General features: G+C 39.6%; 1 protein-coding gene across 1 annotated transcript in view; it reads left to right on the forward strand.

The window, feature by feature from the left end:
* LOC306771625 (A-type voltage-gated potassium channel KCND2-like) overlaps positions 1 to 19,494 on the forward strand; it is a gene marked incomplete at both ends in the record, with an annotated part of 38,907 nt that extends 19,413 nt beyond the window's left edge. The window contains 5 exons of the mRNA XM_079260875.1: positions 14,442 to 14,604; positions 15,075 to 15,173; positions 16,107 to 16,205; positions 17,303 to 17,523; positions 19,320 to 19,494. Coding sequence (XP_079117001.1) covers positions 14,442 to 14,604; positions 15,075 to 15,173; positions 16,107 to 16,205; positions 17,303 to 17,523; positions 19,320 to 19,494 — 757 coding nt within the window. The remainder of the gene's footprint in view (positions 1 to 14,441; positions 14,605 to 15,074; positions 15,174 to 16,106; positions 16,206 to 17,302; positions 17,524 to 19,319) is intronic.
* Positions 19,495 to 22,823: the final 3,329 nt, after the last annotated feature.

A 22,823-nucleotide genomic window follows, 5' to 3' on the forward strand; every position in this document is an offset into this window, starting at 1 on the left:
ATGGGGAAAAATAGGAGACAAACATTCCAATGCTTTGTCTCCCCCTAAGGACTTACAGCTAATGTTAGAATACCGCCACAAAACCCACATCACATTATCTGAAGGGGAAAACATAAAAACAAGAGAAAAAAAGTCTAATCTACTTGATATGACACAACTGGCTCAATCCACACAGTTCTTCGAAGGTATATGTCCCGCAAAGCAATTTCTTCACCATTAGCTCGGACCAAAAATGCAGAAGGAATGAAAAAGTGCTCAATTATAACAACCCTGTGGGATAATAGAAAGGAGGGTGTGCAAAAGTGTGATTAAACTGAATAACCTTTGTTCAGTCACAACTATTAATGGTGCATGTGAATGTCCTTTTACCCTGCCTGTCCTCGAAGTTTGAACACCATTATTCATCTGAAGGCCTGTCTTCTGAGGTGATAGAGATGTTGAAGTTATAAATAATGGGAATTGTGTTATTAAGTATGTTGACCCTGGGTTACTTTAATTTTAGCCTCAGCCTCCTGCTGTGGAAACAGACACTGCTATAAACCCTTTGATGACTAATAGATTACATGGATGCAAGACCAATTTTCACACACAAAGTGACCTTTTGGTTGCGCTGTTGTTGTTCTGACCATGGCCTTAAGTTATTATTTTCCATGTCCCTCTTTGATTAGACAAGAGAAGTCTTATGGAGTGAAATGGAAAAAAGTAATGATGTTCCCATGTGCATGAAGTGGCGTGGCGCAGGTGGGGTGGTAGTGGTGAATGTGGTAGCAGCTCTACCCCAGGGGCCATTCAGCAGCTGTTACCGGAGATGGAGCTCCCCCCAATTCTTCCCTACAGGTTCTTGCTGGTTCCTTACACTCTCTGTTATCTGGGCACGCTGCTGTCACCACTCTGGCTGCTGTCCACACTCTCTGAGAGAGTGCTGAGGACATTTTTATGCTTCGCCACTCTTTCTGTCTTTTTCCCCTCAGTTTCACCATGTGTCCCTTTAAACTCGCTGCTATCTTATTTTCTTAAACGGCTGGAAGCTTGATGTTTGTTTCATAGACTCTCTCAAAGGAATTTTTTTAAAAAATGCACTGGTGTAACAATTATTCTGCAAAGGATTCTGTCTCTACATAGTATTCAACACAAAATATACTGAATGTGAAGGTAGTATTTCTATGTTCAAGAAGTGAACCTGAAAACCAGGAACTGCAGTTCTTTGGCGTAAAAAGCTGATCTAAACAGTTTAAAGTTGCAGCTCAAACAGAATGGAAAAGTTTTCAGTAGTTGAGCATGAGAAAAAAATTTTCTTTACCCCAACATGCGGTATATCATCTTGAGACTTGCAGCTTTCTCCAGATACTGCACTACTTTAGATTCTTCCTCTGTCTTAACAGTGGAAATTTTAAAAATCAAATCAAATAACTAGACGCACATTGATGCTTAAATAATTAGACTGTTATATTATTTCATTGTTGACTTTAGAAATAGTCAGTTCACAAAACAATCTACAGACAGCTTTCCCGACCTAACCTAGCAAAAATATGCCCAAATAACAGCTTCCTCTAAAGCCCCATATTACACAATAATGGCACATAGTGCAGTTTAATGCAAATGCTGAATTTCTCCATTCAGTGGGGATTCAAATGGATCCATATTCATATGAATAACACACATAAACAAAAGATGGATGATATGTTTTTGTGTGGAGTAATCAGTTGATTTATTCAGTATTTTTAGACTTTCTATTTTAACTTGAAGTCACAGTTGGTTATGTTTAATCTAAAAAAAATAAAAAATTTAGAAATCATTGACTTTAACTGAAAAAAAAAGAAATTTCTCATCATAACAGTATTTATAATACATGATTTCCCAGACAATGACATTCATAGAGATTTAGTTGTTTCACATAACTTCCATATTCAAGCATAGCATAAGCATCTTTTATTCTCGTATTGTATTCTAAACAAGTATTTCCAGCATCAGTGATGTAGTGGATTCATTCATCCCTTCATGCACACGTCGGTCTGCCTCCACAGCTGAGCTGACCCCAGGCAATACCTCAAAGAGAGGAGGATTATAAACACAGCGCAAGGTCAAATAATCAAGGAAATTGTTCTACATCCTTTAAAAAAAAAAAATCCATGACCCAGACCTAAGACCAATGAGTTCATAGAAGATGAAGAGTTGAACGTGTAATGACTTTGGAAAATTTAACCTCACTGCTGAAGAATCCAAATCCACTTAGATTCTGCTGGGATGAAAAATCAGCTGCTGCCAATAAGTAACACAAAAGCACACTTAGATTCTTGGCCTGTGCAAAATGGAGATTACTTAAATGTAGACCATCCAATGATAATATTCTATATTCCCAATGTTTAAAATGTAAAACGTAAATAAATCAAAGAAAAGTCTTCCTCAGTGAAAATATGTAGTTAACACACAGAGAGTGGTGGTTCACACTTTATGGCCTGTTTTTATGTTTGTCTTCAGGAATTCCATTTAGTAAGACTGCATGGATTTAAATGAGCTGCTAATATACTTCTGGACCATTTCACTCAGAAGCCATCAAAGTGAGGAAGACTACTTGACGAGCTCATAGAAGAAATCCAATTCAGTAATGCATCTGTTAACTAGATTAACACATTACAAAAGGTATTAAACCATAAAAAACATTCAAATTTCGAATTAGTGTGTCGAAAGAGCTGATTCAGGAGGAAATGTATATTTAGATTGGTCCATATCAAACACTGCAGCTTTACAATACTGCATCAAAATTTGTACTAACACTTTTTCCTGGAATGCATGTTTTGTCGCATTTGTAATTGTGTGTTCAACTTAGATGACACTGTCACAATAACGTGATGACGGCGGCTCCTATAGCAAGGGTTGTCTCTGCTGACCTCTTCAAAACAGAGTAGGAGGGGATTTGGCTCTAATTTGTGAACTTTCATCCTGCAGATTGCTTGTTTGACTTGTTTTCCACTATTCCTTTGCTTTTCCTCCACCTCTCTCACTCTTGATACATTATTTTTCTATTTGCTTTCAGTGGTCATGGTAAGATGTTACATGATTAGTGTATTTGTTGGATATACACATTACAGCTCACACACTAAGGGGTAAAATAATGGTTCTTGTTGCAACTCGAAGCCAAAATGATGACATGATGGTAACATGACTAAAAGCAGAAAAATGTAGAAAAAGACTGGGCTGTGACTGTACAGCTGTAGGTGCCTAAAACTTAATGAGGAAGAAAAAAACAAGATAAAAACCACCAAAAAATATTCAAATAAAGTGAAGTCTTACAAATGAGAGGGATCAGAGGAGAGACTAACCTGGAGACTGAAGGTCCAAATACGGACTTTTCACCTGAGTACACCTCTTTCATGATAACGTCATGAAACATCTTGAAGCTGTTCTTTTTTGTGACATTTTCCTAAACTTTATGTTAAAGAAAGGTCAAGTTTTACATGTTTCTGTATGACAGTTCTTTTTCTTTTACTTGACGTAAACTTGGAATAGTTGTCACATTTTTATATGAAAACATTTGCATAGTTTAGCTTTTGAATGTGCTGCCTGTCTTTGTCTTCTGTAATAGGAAATTAGGAAGCAGTTCATGGTTGCAAAGATGAAGACATCATGTCCAGCCTTGTTAACCCTTTATGGGGCAAGAAATTATTTTTGATCACTTTGTTTTCTTTCATATTCAGCATGAAACTTTTTTTTTTTTGTTAATGTAACAACAGAATAGAGGAAGGACAATATTAGGTTAAATTTTCTAATTTCATGGTGTTTCATTGAGTGCCCTATAAAGGGTTAAACGGTGATAGGCTGCTGCAATTATTTTTTTTACATTTACATTTGATTTCTGAAACTGTTGATAAATAAAAGGGGTTTTGTATTTTGCAATACATTTTCATACAATTTTGAAACTTGCAACAGAAAGATTGAAAAAAAAGATCAAATTTGCCTGATTTACAACTCAAGAAAATGCAACTTGAAAGCCTCTTTCATTAATCCCTCTCTGGTAAATTCCTGCTTCTTTCAAACCTCACATTTCCAGGCTTTATCTTATAAATTTAAAGTCTTCTAGCCTGAGCACAGATAACCCTGATGACAACTCTGACATAATCTGGGGTAGTACTTCATAAAGCTCCTCAGGATCAACAGTAGACGTTGCGCAGATGTCTTTACGAATTATATGTAAGTAGCTCTCCTCTTTATAAGGAAACTGATCTTCATCTGTAAAGTTGGTGGAATGAAAATAACTCACACTGACCTAGATGACAAACAGCCATTAAATGGTATACTTGGGTTAAAAACCTTGTAAATGTTCTTTATGGTAGGTGTGGGTTGTCATGCTAACTGATGGGCTGTAACCGGCCAGACTGTAGTCTGCTATTTAAAAAAGCAGGTTTCCAGATACTGCAGCTCATGAATGCACATGCTGCAGACTCAGAGTTAAGGGGCCATTTGGTCGAGGAAGCTGATATCCAGTGGCTGCTCTGTGTGGAATCACACATCAAAGTTAATCTTGCACCGTCTGTTCTGGTGCTGCAAAGCACTAATCTGCTGTCAGTGTGATGAGGCTCCTGGACCAGTTCCCCTTTCCAGCACAGAACCTCTAATCCTCAAGACCTTTCACATGTTTTCACTTTTCCCAACAACTTCAGCCACGAGGTTGACCTTGAATACTCATCTGGTCAGTAATAGCCGAGCATTAGAACAACTTCTTTTGTGCATTATGCATCTGTCACTTTGTTTGCTTGAGTGACCATGGCAACCGCTCCTATTACATTACATTTCTTTTAGCCAGTGATCAACTCAAAAATTCAGTTTTCACCTTTGACTCAGCTTTGGGCCTTTACATTTCAGAGGTGAGGCAAGTGACTTCCTGCTAAATCAAAGCTTTCTGTGTTCAAGAAAATGTCATTGCTCTCTCGCTTGCGTGGCGATTAACCTATGATGAATACATAATGACTTCATTAGCATAATCGCTTCAGTGTCTGATGATTATATTTTATTATCATGTTCTGGTATAATCCATAGCTTCGGCACCCCTTCATGCTTCCATTTCCTCTTTCATGTTCCTTTACCCTTCCCATTCAGCCACACAGTGCTGTAATTGCATTATCAAAGTATTATACCAATGTTATGGGAGTGTATTTTTAGCCCTTGGCTTTCTGTATTAATGTAAGCAGGATGGACAGAACTCTAAGTATAGACTGCCAAACTGGACTCAAAGCAACATTTGAGCCAGTTGTTTCATCACACATCACTGATGACTTGCATCCAGACTTCTCTCTCACTCATATAGATGATTTTTCTCCATTTGGTTGTGTGCTGCTTAACACGCTATTTTCTCCGTCTGTGCAGACACTTAACACCTGCAAACCCTCTAATAACACAGAACAGCCATTCATCCAGTGATTAAAAAAGTACCACAAGGAATTGCTTGTAATCATGATGACAAGAAGATGAAGTAAAGGTGACTTAGAATCTTATAGCAGGGGAATGGAGTGGGATTTTTAGGATTTTTTTTTTTTTTGTATTTTTGCATAGGACAGCAGTTGTTTCCCAAGTGTCAGCAGGTGTAGCCTCAGAGACTGGAGAGCAGCAGAAAGAAAAGAAAAATGTCAAGCAGGGATGTGCTAGCTGTGCATGATAATAGAAAAGAGGATAGTTTAAAAAAAAAAAAGAAAAGAAATGAAAAAGAATGAAGCGTTTCATCTCCAGCTCGTCGTTAGAGGCAAGCAGGTCCAGGCAGAGGAAGGGTGAGTCAAAGTCAGGAACGGAAGAGCGCTGGAGAGGAAAGGCTTTTTATCATCCCTGACTCTTAAGAAGATCTCCCAAATGAGAACGGGCGTGCATGCTAATGTCAAGGCTGCGATGATAACTAGCCGCCTGGTTTTGCAGGGTTAGGGTTAAGCTGGGATTTGGAGGGCTGAGGGGAATATATGTTTGAAATGTGAGCGGAAGCTGAGGTGCTTTTGCCTGAGCTATACGTGCTGGATTATTCTATATGATTTATCTGTGTCTGCCCGGATAAACGAGAGTAATTTTACCAGTCTTTATTGAGTCTGTGTGGTTCCTAAGATGCCTGTGTGAACGGTAAGCCAGGAGATCAAAGCTTCATTGACAGTACTCCACCACAAAGTCTTCATTTACTTTTCATTTAGATGCACTGCCACTGACTGGCGAGAGCTCCGTGGCTGTTTCCATGGACCCCACATGCCAACCCTCAACTGCACCCATCCCCTATCATAAATCTACAGAGACTGGATCTCAGCTGGATTGTGAGAAGCAAAGTAAAAAAAACCCCACACATCTCTCACATCTGTTCCACATTGTTTTACTGCAGTTTAACATCCAATCAGAGCAACAAGCCCTTTTGCCCACAGAGACTGTGATGCTCACCTATCTCAAGGTTGTCCTCCCCTCCAGCTATTGTTCACAGTCACTCACACTCCAGTGCTCTGTTTTTCCGACCGCACGCATTACAACAGCCAATGCGCCCCTTTGGCTCTCTCCTATCTCTGCTCTCCCATCTCCCTATTATGTTGTGTAGTTCTGCCAGCCTCTCCTTCTCTCCCTTATCACCTACAGTGAAAATCTAGCGGGCTAATCCCAGCGCCCGTGGGATTCCCCTCTCTATAATGATGTGGTATATCTGAGGGATAGCATCAGAGCAACGTCCTATCAGCCCACAAACTCTTAATCCCATCAGTCTTTGGTGTCCAAACCCAAGAGAAGCAGCATTTTGGATGTTGTGCTCCTGGCCTAAAGCCAGAGATGCAGAGCAGAACATCAAGGATGATATTTTGTTTGGGGATCATGTTGGAGATCATGCTCATTTATTGTGTTTCAGTCTGCTGAAGCCTTGTGGTCGATCTCGCAGCATTGCAGTGCTATATACTGTACTCTGGCTGGGCCGCTGCACTGAAAAAATTTTGCAGGGTACTTGCACTCTGGTATTACAAAGATTTTATGTGCACTTTTTTACAGTCTGTTCACCGCAGGGATAGATAAAGACAGAATGTGCTTAATATTTCAACATACTGATCATTATACAGAGCAGATTTGTTACATTAATAAAACAAAAAGATAATTCACGATAGCGCTTTTCTTAGTTTTCCCTCACCCTTGTTTATCTGCAAGTGCAGACGTTCATCCTGCACTTTCCTCACTCGATGGTCAGACTCGCTGACTGTTGGCATTCAGCCTTTTCCTCATGTTTTTCTGAACTGAAATTTTTATGAAGGTTCTTAATATGACAAAACCACACTCACAACCTCTCGTGTAGCGCTCCATAAATCTTGCAGTCTTCCCAAATACAACCGCAGAAAATTTATATCTTCTTGTCATTCATGTTTGTACGCCTCTATGGCAAGAGGGCGGTATAATCCATTTTCCTCAAATTCTGAATTCATAGTTCATAGCATGATGGAGTTCAGAGGGAAAATTACTTTTTTTGGTTCCATCTATTATTTAACTGTCAGCACGGATGAATATTGTGCTCTTTCAGCCTTACGGAGAAGGTAGAGGGAATCAGATTGCTGTGCAGCACTGCTCCATGTGCTCCTTGTCATGAATTAGAAAAAAAGGGGCATTTCCCTGTTGGTCAGTGTGTCACTACAAGGGTCTGTGTTAAATATGTTGGAAAAATGCTAATATATGTCCGCTCTAACACTCTTTGATCTCTTGCAGCAGCTTTACATAACATCTCTTCAAGGGTATGCCACCCTTTTCAGCCTGCACTACTATCACTGAACAGTTTTAACACCTCTCTTTGTCGTCATCAACTTCTGGTACAGTCAGAGACAGTATCAGAGCTCCAGAATAATTGACAGGTTTTGGGTCTCACAGGTTTAGAGGGCTTGTCTGTGCTGGTGAAGCTACTGAGCTGTGAAACTGGGCTAGAGAATTACCTCAGGAAGGATGATAGGGAGGCGTGTGCAATGGGATGGCTGGTGAAGGTCAAACAGAAAATCATGTGTTCACAGAATTATCAAAGACACACTGAGGACACTTGACATAGACAGGCATTTAGTGCTCTCAAGTTTTTGAAAGATAAAAATGAAAAAGAAGATTTAAAATGGTCAAAATGTTTGGCATGGATGTATTTTCTTCATGAAGTACTCTTTAATATAGATGTCTTTTTTTTGTAGTATAGAGTTCACTGTGACTCAACAAATGCAACATATGCACTTCTGCACAGTTATCTGGGAAAAATGCTAAGGAGACTGGAGTTAAATTGATGGAAGAAGGTGAAATTGAAATTAATTTGAGATTCAGATGATTAAGATTTCAGACCTCAGTAATTACTGCAATGAAACAACATGCTTAGATGGTGTATAAGATAGGACACTGTGCCCAATTCATCTTCATTCTAATCAGCTGATTGATGAAAAAAGTTAATGTATTAATTAAACAAGTTTCATCCCACTGCTTCTCACTGAAATATGAAAGTGGGGTAGATCAAAATGTAGTTTTGATAAAAGAGATATTCACTATCATTACTTTGATGGATTTAATTGGATGTCCCGCACACTCTAGTGGCTTTGGTGTCTTTATCACGATACATTTAGCTCTATATAGTTTTTTTTATTTGTATTTGAATACCTTGTACTTGTTAATTTGGCAGTGATGCATGCTCTAATACTAAAAAGTTTTTACTGCAGTGAGAGGCAAAATATAGCAGTAAAACAAAAAAAAAATGCACAAAGAAAAGGGGAAAAAACATCATGTCACAAATTAAAAAAATTCAGAAAACGTGTCAGTATTTGATGCACTCCGTGGCTAAAAAAAAATGCCTTCAGGTTTGCTCTGTCAATTCTCAACATAAAATGTAGAGATATGCAGCACACATGCACTCAAAAGGTCCAATAGGAACAATGATACAATTGATATATTAGCTGTCTTTTCTAAAATCTTTTTTAGATTCCTATTTGATGTACGGAATAAAGAAAGCAGACATCAGAATTTCACGCTGCCCGTTACACCATATAAGCCACCCAGTGCCCTTATCACAAGTTGTTTACAGCGGGAAAAACTTAAACTGCTGAAGTTTAGGCTCCAGTGGGAGTTCACTTATGAGTTCATCCTCCCTCTGCTGGGATGAGAGAAGTGTCACAAAAGAATACATTTGTGAAATAACTGAGGAAAAACAAAGAAAATAATATAAAGAATTAATGAGAGACTAAATGTAAAATATAAAGAGAAATTTCAAGAGTGAGAAAATCTGAAAATATTTATTTTTGCATAATTTACTATATTGCTTTATTTTCTTATGTTTTATTACTTTATTTTGTTTTGTTCATTTTTCAATTTCTATGCTTTCACTACTATGCCTTTACTCCTTCCATGTTGCTTGTTTTATGTTTCTCTTGCTTTTGTGGTTTCACATTTTCTGTTACTTTTGCTAGTTCCTTACGGCGTTGGTTGAAGTCTGTGAAGCTAACCACTAAGCGATGCCTACCATCGACTTGTTAGTCCACGGATCAGTTTTGAATCCTTGTGCGCAACGCTTCTTTATGTGTGCATTCAGGGTTTAGGTCTTTCATGTTGCTGCAACATTGCATGCTGATACCACTGCACACGAGGCCAATTCCACAGACTTCACATGTTGTCTCCAATTTTACATGCTTCCAAATTCTTGGCAAAGGAAAGGAAGAATTAACATGCATCATGGGATGAATGTTAAACATCTAGTAGAAAATTTTTTTAGAAAAAATTTTTACTTGCTGCAGTTATAACCCCATGCAGTGGGAAACAAATCAGCAATTTAGTGGTCAGAAGAAGGAAAGTAATGAGAAATTAAATAAATGTAAAAAAAAAAAAAAAAAGGGAATAATTGAAAGCAAACAGTGTTTAAATAAGAAATGTCTTAATTTCTCATTATATTTCTCACATTTATTGTTTTCTCTGTGAACAAATATATTCTTACCTGTGGCACTCCTATCATTTTATACACTCCACTTTTTAGTTCAAATTTACATAAGTGGCCTTTTTTTTTATTGCAATTCAATCCCAAATAAAAAATATGGTCTCCCTCCTTTTGAAAGAGTTGTGTTTTCTATAAAATCTTTCACCTCAGCCACTATACCTCTAAATGTTAACCACCCCTTTTTTTTTTTTTTTTTTTTAGTAATGCACATTATGGTCACCTCTACTGGAGGTGAGCTGGTTACACAGTAAAAAAAAAAAAAAAAAAAAAAAACTATATAGAAAAAAAAGGATGTGGGAGCTGGATGTATGACAGAGGTGCCAGAGGATGATTGGATTTTAATGCTCCTGACAAAACCCTCTCAGCTGAAAGATCAGCCACAATCCTTTTGTCAGCATTTCTAAGCTGCCGCAATGATCACAACTGGAATGTGAGTTAGTGGTGTAGCAGAACTTACTCTAGACCTCTTTTATCAGCAGCACAAGTCTGTGTGATGCACCAGCCGACACTTTATTTATATGTAGAGGACAAAGCCAGCACATCAAATCACCAGAAAATTGTCAGCTAATTTTACCTGCAAAGGTTTCATTTAATTTAATTTGATTTTTCAAAATACAAAAAAATTTTAAAAAAACAAAACCCTGCTCTGTCTTGGAGGGGAGAAATAAACAAACGTCGTGTTTGTAAAAACATCCATATCTTCTTTCATTATTTTTTTCTTCACTTCCCACTAACCAGATGGCAGTCAGATTTCAGACACAGGGTTCTGGAAGACAATCAAAGAACAAGATTGCTTTTTTAGAAAGGGGGGGATTGGTTTAACTAGATGTCAAATTACAGGCCTTCTCACAGAAACAGGTGCATGTTCTCGTGACTGCCTATGTGTGTTCCTGTGTGTTCAGGCGTGTCCATGTTTTTGAGGTGTTAGCGGCACTCGCTGTGAGGCGGTGAGGTCATGAAAAGAAATCTGTCTCAGAACACCCCTGATGGAGGTCAGGCGCACAAACCCCGCCACGCAGGTTGATACTGGGACTCATGAATGTTTGATTGGACTATTATCCCCGTTGGGTGGGGACATTCATCCCCTGCTTCTGGAATTCAAATATTCCTTTTACTCTGACATTTCCCTCACACCTTCAGGGGCAAATCCCCAGTTTGACTCCCTCACGGTGTCGGGCTTCATCTGCAATGCTGTCATCTGGCTGTAGGACAATCGTACAGAAAGCGCTGTTTTCAGACCGGTGTGAATGTGAGCACAGTATGGTTTCAGGTGGGTGGAACTGGGGAATTGATACTTAGTCATTCCGACATTCCTCTTCCTCCTCTGCAGTGAGGATAAAAATCTGGTCATCCATCTTTGTGTCTCACCCATCTCAGCTTGTGGTAGCAAGCGTGGCTACCTGGCAGTCAGAGACAACAAGAACAAAGCAGGAACATTACTTTCATCTGTCGCTGCTGTTAATTCCTACCTCTGCCATCATCCGGGAGGCACAGCTTTGTGTATCTCAGCTTCCCCCTTATGAACAATCCATCACTGTTAGTGCCCCTCTCCAGAGTGCGCTTGCTCCTTTCTTTTCTCACCTGCTCACTACTATGCTTTGCTTTCAAGAGACGATGCTCACTGAGAAGACTGGAAGACATTGTATTCCACAGCTAAGGTGGCTTCATCTTCCTGCTCCTCCCACTAGAATATAACATATATAAGCAGCAAGACTCATGTGAGGCAACGCTGTCCTGCATTTTATATGCAATCCTTTAATGGGCTTTTAACAGTACATCCAAAATCTGTAATTTGACACCTGCTGTCAGGCATCGTCTGCGATTATATAGGAAAAGGACTTGACCTGTAATGAACTGTAAAACTAATGACATCTGTGTAAAATTAGTCAACTCGAAAGCAAACTGTTGTACATGAAGACCCATCAAGCGTGATATTAAAATGTCCAGTTTTACATCTTTCCGCCCAATCTCTGTTAAAGCCCAGGCTGTTGGGCCCAACGTGATGGAAACCTGAAGCTAATGACTCAAGCAGACGGCTGTGGGCATTAGACAACTTCATTTATGAAATAGTCAACCTCCCGTGTAGCGATACATTCACATTACCCTGCCTCACTTGAGAGACGCACTGCTGTCACAGACACTGAGCAATGCTGATGTCCCTTCCTACCTGCATTCATCTTACTCCCAGGAGGTAATGGTCTCCTCAGGTCATTTGCACATTAGGATCTCGATCATTCATCTCACCCACCTGCAATCCTGCAAACTGCTGGTCCTCCGCATGGAAAGATGTTTAGAAGACAAGGAAACATATACACTGAATCATTCATGTGCACTTCACTTAGATATCAGTGTTGCCTCTGGCCTAGGATGTCAGCAGAGGGCTACTTGTGAATATGCAACATGTTGAAATGATTTCTATGAAGAATCTCTTGGTCTGTGTCGGACTTAGTAATTTGCCCTGGAGGAATCTGGGTTTTCTGCTTGTGTAATGATGCTGAACGCAGTAGTGGCTGGTGTTTGAAGCAGAGTATGAAACATAAAATAATAAACCAGAATAAACAAGAGTGTTGGGCTGATGCTCCCTGAGAATAAAATGAAAAAAAAGAAAAAAAGCCAGAACACTTTAACAGAGAGTTCTTGTGAATTCGATGTGAAGACATCGACAGACTGCCCTGACAGAGTTACACTATCACTTTGGTGTGATTGTGTTTATTTGGAGAATTTTTTAAGCCAACAGATTCCTTTTCTCGAAGATTCTGAATCACTGACAGAGAAAATAATGTGCAAATTAAAAATCTGCGGTTCAGCACAGCACACGCTGCACTGAACTGCTGCGTCTCAGCTGCATGTTTGTATTCACACCAACAACCTTTCTGCTTCTGCTGCCCAGCAACTGCCTGCACAATCATTTTTAACGCAGCATGCCTTTGGTAATGGCCATAAATACAGACTTTTGTGTAATCCATGGCTGATATGACTGGAGAAATGAAGACATTAAGAGTTCTGTAACTTCAGAACTGTCACAGTCAGTTGGTAAAATTACCTGAAAATGACCAAACCTCATCATAATCAGGAAGGCGTATTTTTTTAAGTGTCTTTGACTTGTTGCTGAGACAGTGTAACTTTGGTGTAAGATAAATCTTTGTTGATATAAGCTCAAAATGATTACTATCTAATGTTTTTAGCTAATACTTTGCTAAAAGACCACTTCCACTGTGCAAACCTCACAAGGAACAATAGTTACTACTCTGAAACCCCAGAGACTCAAGAAATAATTAGTTGCTGTGCACGTACATCGCATTAAATTTATGTGGATTCTCTAATCTGTGAACATGGAAGCTGAAAAGAAAATCATTGCATTCCACACACATGGCACACATGTGATGCTCTCAATATGAAGCTGTTGTTCCATCAGTTAACCCTTTGCATATTTCCCTTGCCACTGGAAGATAAGGATATAAAATCAGGAGCTGATCTGTAAAAAGAAATTGATCACTACAAATCAAATTCCTTGAACATAGAAGAACAATTTACTTATGGCATGTGGGTGCTTCTATTTGTACAGCTTAGTTTGTTTTGGGTTTTTTTTTTACAGAAACCATCAACATGACTGATGTGTGTTAAATTTTGTGGAAGTCTTTTTTTTTTTTTTTTTTTAGTTTTTTTTTTCTTTTTAATCAGGCACTGTTTCATCTGCTTAAATGGATAATTCACATCTAGGTAATGCTGAAAAAAAATAGAGGTCAGGTTGAGTTTTGATCCTACCTTGAGTGCAGACACGTCTGACTTACTCACAGAGGACAGACACATTAATGTGCAGGGATGACTTGGTCCCATCTGACATGTCTGCTTTGATTAAATGCAGCCTGTCTGTGTTAAAGTCACACCATCAAATTAGTACTTTTGTGCAGTTCAATTTTATTTTTTCTCTTTGTGGATTTACTACCTTCCACATTCAATGCCTATTTATATGTGACAAAAAGAAAAAAAATCTCACTGCTGGCTGTTGCTGAGGTCTACAATCTTAAGCAATCTCTCTGGGGTTAAGCATCACACTGTGCCTCCTCCCTTCTTCCCGTTCTCTCAATGTGAAACAGCTCCCTGTATCTTTCACAAGCTGTTTAGCTAACAGAGGTCATGCAGGATGTGTGGCGCATTTGGTCACGACGTGAAAGCATTGGCTGCTGCCAGCAGGTGTGTAATTATATATGAAACATGCTTTTAAAAGAGGAACATCTCAATGGCATGTAGAAAGTAGGCCAATAAGCTGAGTCTTCAGAGAAGTCCTATTTATTCCTCACCTACTTCAAATGTACAACTTCTTATTTGAAGTTGAGAAATAATCCAAGGTCAGTGTAACTATTTCAAGATGATTAAAAATAACATTAAACCTAGAACAGTTTAACTTGCTAAAACAAACCTAGAGTTCAGATTCTTTAAAAGGAGTGTTGTTTTTGTTTTTTTCCCGCTCACTGTAACTCACCGTTGTCTGTTTGTTTCTGTGTTTCAGGTACGGAGACATGGTGCCAAAAACGATTGTGGGGAAGGTGTTTGGGTCCATATGCTCTCTGAGTGGGGTGCTGGTTATTGCCTTGCCTGTCCCTGTCATAGTGTCAAACTTCAGCCGTATCTACCACCAAAGCCAGCGGGCGGAGAAACGACGAGCTCAGAGGGTACTTATTCCCCACCTTTATTTTTTTCCTCTTTATTTCACTTCTCTTTGCCCTTTTTTTTTCTCTGTCGCTGCCTTATCCACACGTAACAGAGTGGCAGGGTAAACACTATCTTCCAGAATATTAATCTTTTATTATGCTTGTGTTTGTAGGTGTGTATGTGTGTGTGTGTATGTACATATTGTGTGGTTTAAACTTATTTGAGTATATTTCCGAGGGAGAAAGAAAGGGATTGACAAAAACTGAGCAAATGATCTTCAAAGTTTTGTGTCAGCAGATTTTCAATAGCAAAAATGTGCTTCTGTTTTTATGATTATTCTTTCTAAGTGATTGCTAGGGCAGATTTTCTTTATCGTAGATTTAAGCGTAATTTCTCCCTACTAAATACTGTGGCTGCCAGAGAGACAGAGGCAATTAGTGTGAGACACAAATCGTCAGAGGCTAAAACAGAGGTCTGTTTGTTCAAACAGAAAACTCGTCTTGCTAGAATCCGTGCTGCGAAGATTCGAGGCACTAATGCCTATATGCGCTACAAACAAAACGGGCTCCTGATCGACTCACTGGAGGAGGTAACGGGGCCAAGCAGCGGCTTGGGGGCTGACTGACCTGGGCCTCGCTGACGCTTGCATGCAGCTCTGCTCTGGGGGCCATGCCGCAACACACACGGGAGGTGGAGGGTGGGCTCTTCTCATGCAGTAACGTGGGGGGCTGCTGTCATTCCAGTGCTTCAGTGTGATCGTCCTTTCTCCTACATCACACCTCTCAACTGCAGCATTGACATGCTTCGTCAACACTCTCTCTCTGTTCATACAGCAGGAGGGCCAGGCAGGCACACTTGCCTTCTGGTGGAGCAAAGCCATTACAGTCACACTGACTCATGACCGAGCTATGCATGTCTGTCCAACAGGGTTTGGAGGGGAAGGAGGGATCCAAAGGCTTACTGCTGGAGAGGAGCTGTCTGCTCAGCCTGCATCTCCTCTAAACTCTGTGTTTGATCTGCTGTGTGTTTTTGTGTGTAATTTCTCGAGCATCCAGGTTGTCGTGCAGACTAATACAACATACCTTTCATCCCAGAGCCGTGCAGAGCCTCCATCAAGTGTGTATGTGTGTTAAGTGTGCTGTGTCGTTCTGGTCTTGAATCTGTACTGTGTTTGGTACAATTTGTTCGATCTGTGTCCAGGTGTGCCACTGCTGTTGCACTGAAATGAGCTTAGCTTGAATTAGACTTTCCTGGTCCTTCACACCAAAACAGTGAACAAGTGGCTAAACCGATTCTAGCAGTCAAACATGTTGTAGTCTCTAAAACATCCCCATCTCACTGGATTCAGTAGATTGGCTGCCGAGCTACAGATCAGCATTCAAACTTAGTGCTTTGCCTTCTCTCCGCCACATCACCGAGCTCCTAGTTGCCTGAGATTGTTTCTGTTCAGAGTCTGAGGCTGCTCATCTACACTGGAGCTTTTCTTCTTTTCTTTGTCTGTTTTAACTTTGTGTTTTCCAAGGCCTCCAAGGAGGCAGGACAAGCCCTGGTGGGGAAGGCCGCCAGCCCTCCTTTCGAGAGCCAACATCATCATCTACTGCACTGCTTGGAGAAAACCACGGTAAATCCATTTATTTTTTTTGCTTTGCATCCCAGAACTTACAAGCTAGACAAAGCCACACTTTAGAACCTTTCATTTTTACTATCTTTGTTTAAAATAGTCCCCTGAGAAAAAACAATATTCAAATAAAACAATCAAAAAAACAAACAAAAAAACCCCCCTCCTTTTTATATACAATCGCATCATTCTTGCAGTCTCCACTGCATCATCAGCAGTGCCAACCTGTTACTGTAAATTGCAAATAGAAACAAATTGAGTTGGTTTTTTTTTTTAACCATGCTCAAACTGTGGAATCTATTTTATATGCAGCCTGAGTTAAAAATAGCTGTAAATGGGGTTGGGAAATGTTGAGTTCCCTTGCCAGCAACATGCTAAAGATAACATGACTCTGCCTGCCAGCGACATTATTTTTTCCAAACAAACCAGCCCACTTCATTTTACTCTATCTATAATTTAGAGATGTAAGAGCCTTTTTAATGCTAGGCTGTGACATGATTTTTACACTCCCAGCTCTAAACCCTGTGCAGAGACATGGAGAGACGGTAAATCAGTGTGGCTCCGCACACATGATCCTACTACCGGTAAAAAGCTTGCTTCTTGTCTGGAAAAAGCTCCATAAAGGTTACATACCATTCAGATTGGGGTGAAAATGTTTACATTAGGCCTCTCATTATGTGTGCGTGATAGATAGCGGACAGAGGGAAGAGGAGTGACAAAAGGGGGGGGGGGGGGGGGGGGGCATAATTCAACAGAGGCATAATTCAAACTGTGCTATCAGATTCTGCACGGTGACACTCTGCCACCTGCTGGTGGGGCCTGAAACACACTTAAAGCCTGACCTTCAAGTCATGCTCATTTGTCACAGGGATAACAGTTGTGTTTTCACAGATGGCACTTAATATGGACATCTGGGCCAATATACTTCTATTCCCTTGATGATTCATTTTCCAATTATCAAACAATTTTCCTAGGGGTTCTGTTCAGTCTGCTTAGGGTTCGCTGTGAAACATCTTTACTCATTATTTAGCCAATCACTGATGTAAAAAAGTGAGTCAGAAGTAATGCTCAGTCTAAATTTCTGCTCTTGTCCTCTACAGAATCATGAGTTTGTGGACGAGCAGACATTTCAGGCCAACTGCATGGAGATCTCTGTGGTGAACAAGTCAGGCTCACGCACTTCCTCTTTGTCCTCGTCTCCACATGGCCTCAGCTCTTGTTGCTCTCGACGCCACAGGAAGAAGAGCAGTTTTAGCCTGCCCAGCACAAACAACCAGGAGCTCAGCACCATCCAGATAAGAGAGAGGCCGGTGGCCAACAGGTAGCCCGTCTGAGTTTTTGCTTTATCTCTGTTTTTCTTGACACACTTCAAATAAACACATACAGGCAGCAAATGCTGTAGGCCTCTTGGATAAGATAAACCTCATTGATTTCACACTGGAAAATGAAATGATTGATTTATTGTGACAGATCCGCAGATAGTTTTGGTTTGATTTGTGCGTATTTGACCCTATCTGTGTTCTATTACTGAAAAGTTGAAATTGAAAAATAACATTTCGATAAACCACACGTTACAGAAAAGGGAAAGATACCCAGAATGTAAATAAGAACAGACTTCAAATAACAGAAAAAATTACTTTTTAAGTCTTATTTAATGAATGCAAAACATTTACAATGCAGAACCTGAGAAATTTGACTGCTTTTCATAATTGCTGATTTGAATTTGATGTTGCCATTGCTTTATATTTTGGGACCAACCACATAATATCATTAGAGTCAGATAGATTATGCTTTTTTTTTTTTTTTTTTTAACCAAAAACAATTCATTGAATTTTTTTTTTCAATGCAGGCATACCTGTTAATTGAGGTGAATAAATCTTTTTCCGATTGCCCGTCCTACCTACCCCATGTGCATGCATACTGTACCACAACCTGTCCAGAGTCAAGCTTGTATGGTCCAATGGCATCAGCTGATTGTATTACATTGTATCCTGCAGGTTGTGTTGCAAAACAGCCTCTTGTAATTACAACTGTCTGAGATAATTAGACTTAAGGTTTATTATTTTTGACTGGAATGTGGCCTCAAGCCCCACACAGCAGGACTGAAAACGAGCTACTAGCTGACTTGCAGAGTGGTGAAATCGATCAGACTAATTTCTTTTTGCCCCTGAGTTGTTGCTTCTACTTTTTTGTCTCCTTGTGAGATGTAATCAGTAAATGTGTCTAACTATTAAAAAGTGAGTCATGCCCACTCTTGAAGCCTTAAGTGAGGAAAATTAATTGGTTCAAGTGGGCGTTGTCTTCCTATCAATGCTGATTGTTTCTGGAGAACATAAATACCTGCCATCATTACATTCTAATTTAACATTGGATTGAATTCTGATTAGACACTTACCAGCTCTTTTCACTTGCATAAAAAAACAAAGAAAGAAATGCATAAGTCAACGGGGTCAAGAGTGCTGAAAACCTATAATTAACACTGAATTAAAGCAGACATGATTCTGCAGGTGAGATGATTTTATGGACTCAGGAACGTACCTTTGCAATATATATTTTTGGACCAAAATTCATTGCTGCAACTACAAATACAATCGTACCATGCAAAAAACATGACAATAAATGCATGTACAGCTACACAACACATTTCTATCCAAAAATCATCAAACACCTGTTATTCTCTTTTCCTGAAGAAAAGGGTTGTAAAAGCAGAGGTGACAGCAAAAAAAAAAAAAAAGAAAAAGTATATAAATGTTATATCTCACTATATTTCACAGAAACAAGGCCCAGCAAGATGTATGATAAATCAGATTTCACACATATTAAGTGTGAAACGTACTTAAAATAAAGGTGTTTTACAGCACAAGCCATGAATAAAATGGCTCTGATTAGAGCTGCAGTTTATTCTGTCTTAGCCTCTGCTTTTGTATCTCTTATCATATAGTGAACTTTCTATAGACTGATAAAAGCTACTCAAAGAACAAATGTTTCTTTGAATATTACTTGAAAGAGCCTTTTGAACTTTCAGAAAAGTTGGCTTCTGAGTGTTATATGAGCTTTGTGTAATACATTTATAAGATTAGACCTCTCCTTCACTCTCATTCTGATTGTCTTTCACAGTCGCTCCAGCCTGAATGCCAAACTCGATGAGACTGTGCCCTTGAAATGTGATGAACCTTACATCACCCCCTCCATGGTCAGTCTATCTGCCCCGGTGGTGACCTCATCAGACGAGCACGGCTCCACCACCACAACATACTCTCAGAGCAACATTGTCCGAGTATCTGCCTTGTAGATGTCATGCCTACCTGATCTGATCAGCTAACTGGTCTCAAGAAGCACCAGATGTTGAGGAGAGGGACCACCGAGCATCAACCTGCCATAATCTTGAGGGATTATAAAATAACCAGAGGCTGGGGGTTTTTTTGAAGTAGTGATCTCATCTGATGTCAAACTCTGCATGGTACTAAAGTGATGTGGACAGCTGCCCTGGACGTTGAAACAAACCAGCAGATTTTGCGTCATTAAGCACAGCAGCGCAAGGAGGTGTTGGGAATGCAAGGTTGTTGTTGTTGCCTAAATATGTTGAGAAAAAAAAAACTTTATTTTTGAAAATGTAATGTAGTTGTATTTGTTGTCTCTGATTCGAAGGAGGAAAGAAAGATTGTTTGAGGTCATTCTCAATGACCTCTGGTGATAAAGCACACATATTCATGACCCGAAGGCCATCTTTGTGAATATTAAATCAATCTGTTTGACATTCATCTCACTCACCACCCTGTTCCTTGGATTGCTTTGAAACCCCTCCATTTAAATACTTTCTCAGCTTCCCTCACTATTGTAAATTCTGAAAACTTTGAACCACTGCAATGGATAACTGCTGTGAATATTCATTGACTGACTCATTAACTGGTCGATATCATCGCTTGATGAGTGAAATATACTTCGCATCTGACATGTTTGTGAAATGTGCAAGTGAAAGTCAAATGACAAAACCTGTGTTAGCTTACATATCTGGCATTCTGGGTCTATGAAAGGCACTGTTGCTAATTAACAACTGTTATTGAGAACTAAACAGGGTATATTAGTTAGGGCACAAGGTAGAAGTGTAAGTGAATGTTCTCAGCAACATTTAATTAAAACTAACCCTAATGTGGACACATACTGTAGTATTGGCCAGGGAAACTTCCCGAAAGAGTGTTCAACATAAATTACATGGCTTCTTCCTAAAAAGCAAGACTCAGCAGACCTCGTTGTGTTAAAAGCTCATTTTGTATATTTTTCATACTGTAAATATCTCAGTTAGGACTTTATCAAATGCATTTGAAGTTGGCTTCTCTTCTTTCTAGATTTAGTTGAACAGTTTGTTGGCAAAATATTTCTGTCTGTTAACTGGTTGAATTAAGGATTTGCATGCTGTCATTGCCAAATTCTGTTTTATTAAAGTATGTCTCTGCTTCTTGTTGGAGGTTTGTCAATTAAAAAAAAAAAAAAAAAAAAAAAAAAAAACAGATTACTGAAGGTAAATACAACAAGGCTGATGTGTTCTGATGTAAATTCTGCAACACTGATTTTAATAAAGTATAAATTTTTGTCAAGGACTGCATATATAAGGGTAAGGAAAAGGGTAAAATGATCACACATTGTGCATTTGGTGCAGTGGATAGAATAAACAGCGTAGCTCTACTGAAGCAACCATGAAACGACCCATGTCTTTTTTTTTTTTTTCCTATACTGAAAGTAAGAGGTTTCATAATGTTTTTCCTCATTAGTCAAAGAGCATCACTTATAGCGGGATTGGATAGTAAGGATGTGCTGCTGCAGAACATGTAAGGACCTGACTGGCCCAGCGGTGGGCCACAGCAGCAGGATCTCTGGAGATGGACAAGCTGGCCTCGGTGACTGTTTGACAGAGAGCTTCATAGCGTCCCTCCTGCTGGGCTGATTGTGTTGGTCCAGGCAGCTCTTCACAGCATGCATTGCCTTTCCTCAGCAGTGTTTAGCAACTGCTGAGAAGTCAGTCTGTGTAAAATCTAAGATGACACAGCAGCGTTTAAAATAATAAGCTTCTTGCAAACAAATGACAAAATTACACTTTATTATGAGGTTTAGATCAGTTTATATTTGGATATGGTTTTCATCACATTATTCAGTTACACACTTAATGCAAATGTGTTCATTGAGTGTAGATTTATCCAAAAGTAGCCATGGAGACGTCAGTTCTTGCTGAATCTCGATTTGATCCAACTTCTTAGCTTGTAAAACTCTGAACGAAACTGAGGGTTCACTGCAGCGTATATAATCGGGTCACTCAACGATGTGATGCAGGCAACAGATACCGTCAGGATTTCCAGGTCCTGAATAATAGATTTCTGAAATAAATAAGAAAGAATTTACAGAAGTAGATAACTTAAGATAAGTCTTGGATAACTAGATCTAGTTTTCAACCATGGATCTGGATAACACACGGAGCCTCTTGATCTACAACCTGGCATTCTGAAATCTTGATAATGTTATGTATTGGCATAAAAACAAAACTCACCTGTATATTATTATTTTTGTAAAGAAGAAAATTCACGAGAATAGTTGTGATCAGTGGCATCCAGAATAAAAGGAAGGTTACGATAATGTAGCCAGCACGCTTGGCCATTTTACTTTCTTTCTTTTTTCTTGCTCTTTCTTTACTTGCTTTGGAAGGCATCATGCAAACAGCTCCGTCTAACTCCACATTTTGGCCCGTGGCTGGGGGTGCTGAAGACCCTTGATCTTGTGCAGCAACAGACTGTGACTCATCTCCTTTGCTGTTCTGAGCTGGTTTAAGATCAGTCAGTAATACAGAAGTAGATTGAGGACCCTCTAACTGGATAGACGACACAACGAAGGGGCTGGCCGTTTTGCCTGTTTTCTCAGTTTTCAGTCCTTCTCTTGGGTCCCTGTCAGTGTTAGAATTACTCATCACTTTCTGCATCACGGTGTTTGAGGTCTCATCATTAGCAACAGGACCTCGCTTCAGTGCTTTCACCTCAATTTTCATGGAAGAGGGGCTGCATTGCTCTGTTGTTAAAGTTTCCTCCAAAGACTGCACTGCAGCATGCACTGCAAAAGCATGAGCTGGGTCTGTTTCCAAGTGACTCATCTTTGTATTTTTAAACTCTTCTTTGTTCTCGGATCTGATGGAGACCCTTTGTGGAGCCTCTTCTGAGGTCAGCATAGCATTTTCCTTGAATGGATTCGGTTCAGCCTGTGATTGAGCAATGCTTATGCTTAGGATCTGCTCTTGGTCAGATTTCCCATGCCCATTTTCCACAACGGTGAGGTCTTCTCTCTTCTCCTTATCTTTTGTTGAGCCTTTATTCGGAAGAGAGGTACCTTCATCAAAAATTTTGCGATTGTGTGATCTCAGAAGAGCAAATATGCCAGCATAAAATCCAATGATAACGCCAAAACACACAACCCACAATGGGAGCAGCATGTAAAATCCGTTGGTGTCATACGATGTCATTCCTGCCTGCATTCCCTGGCATCTCACATAAACAGGGGAGTCTTTCAAAAAAATAAGACAAAGAACAGTCACCAGAATAGCCAAGGTCCACGTGAGAGGGATGGTTACCATAATCCGTCTTT

The sequence above is a fragment of the Telmatherina bonti genome (assembly GCF_933228915.1).
Source record: "Telmatherina bonti genome assembly, chromosome: 2".
NCBI lineage: Eukaryota > Metazoa > Chordata > Actinopteri > Atheriniformes > Telmatherinidae > Telmatherina > Telmatherina bonti.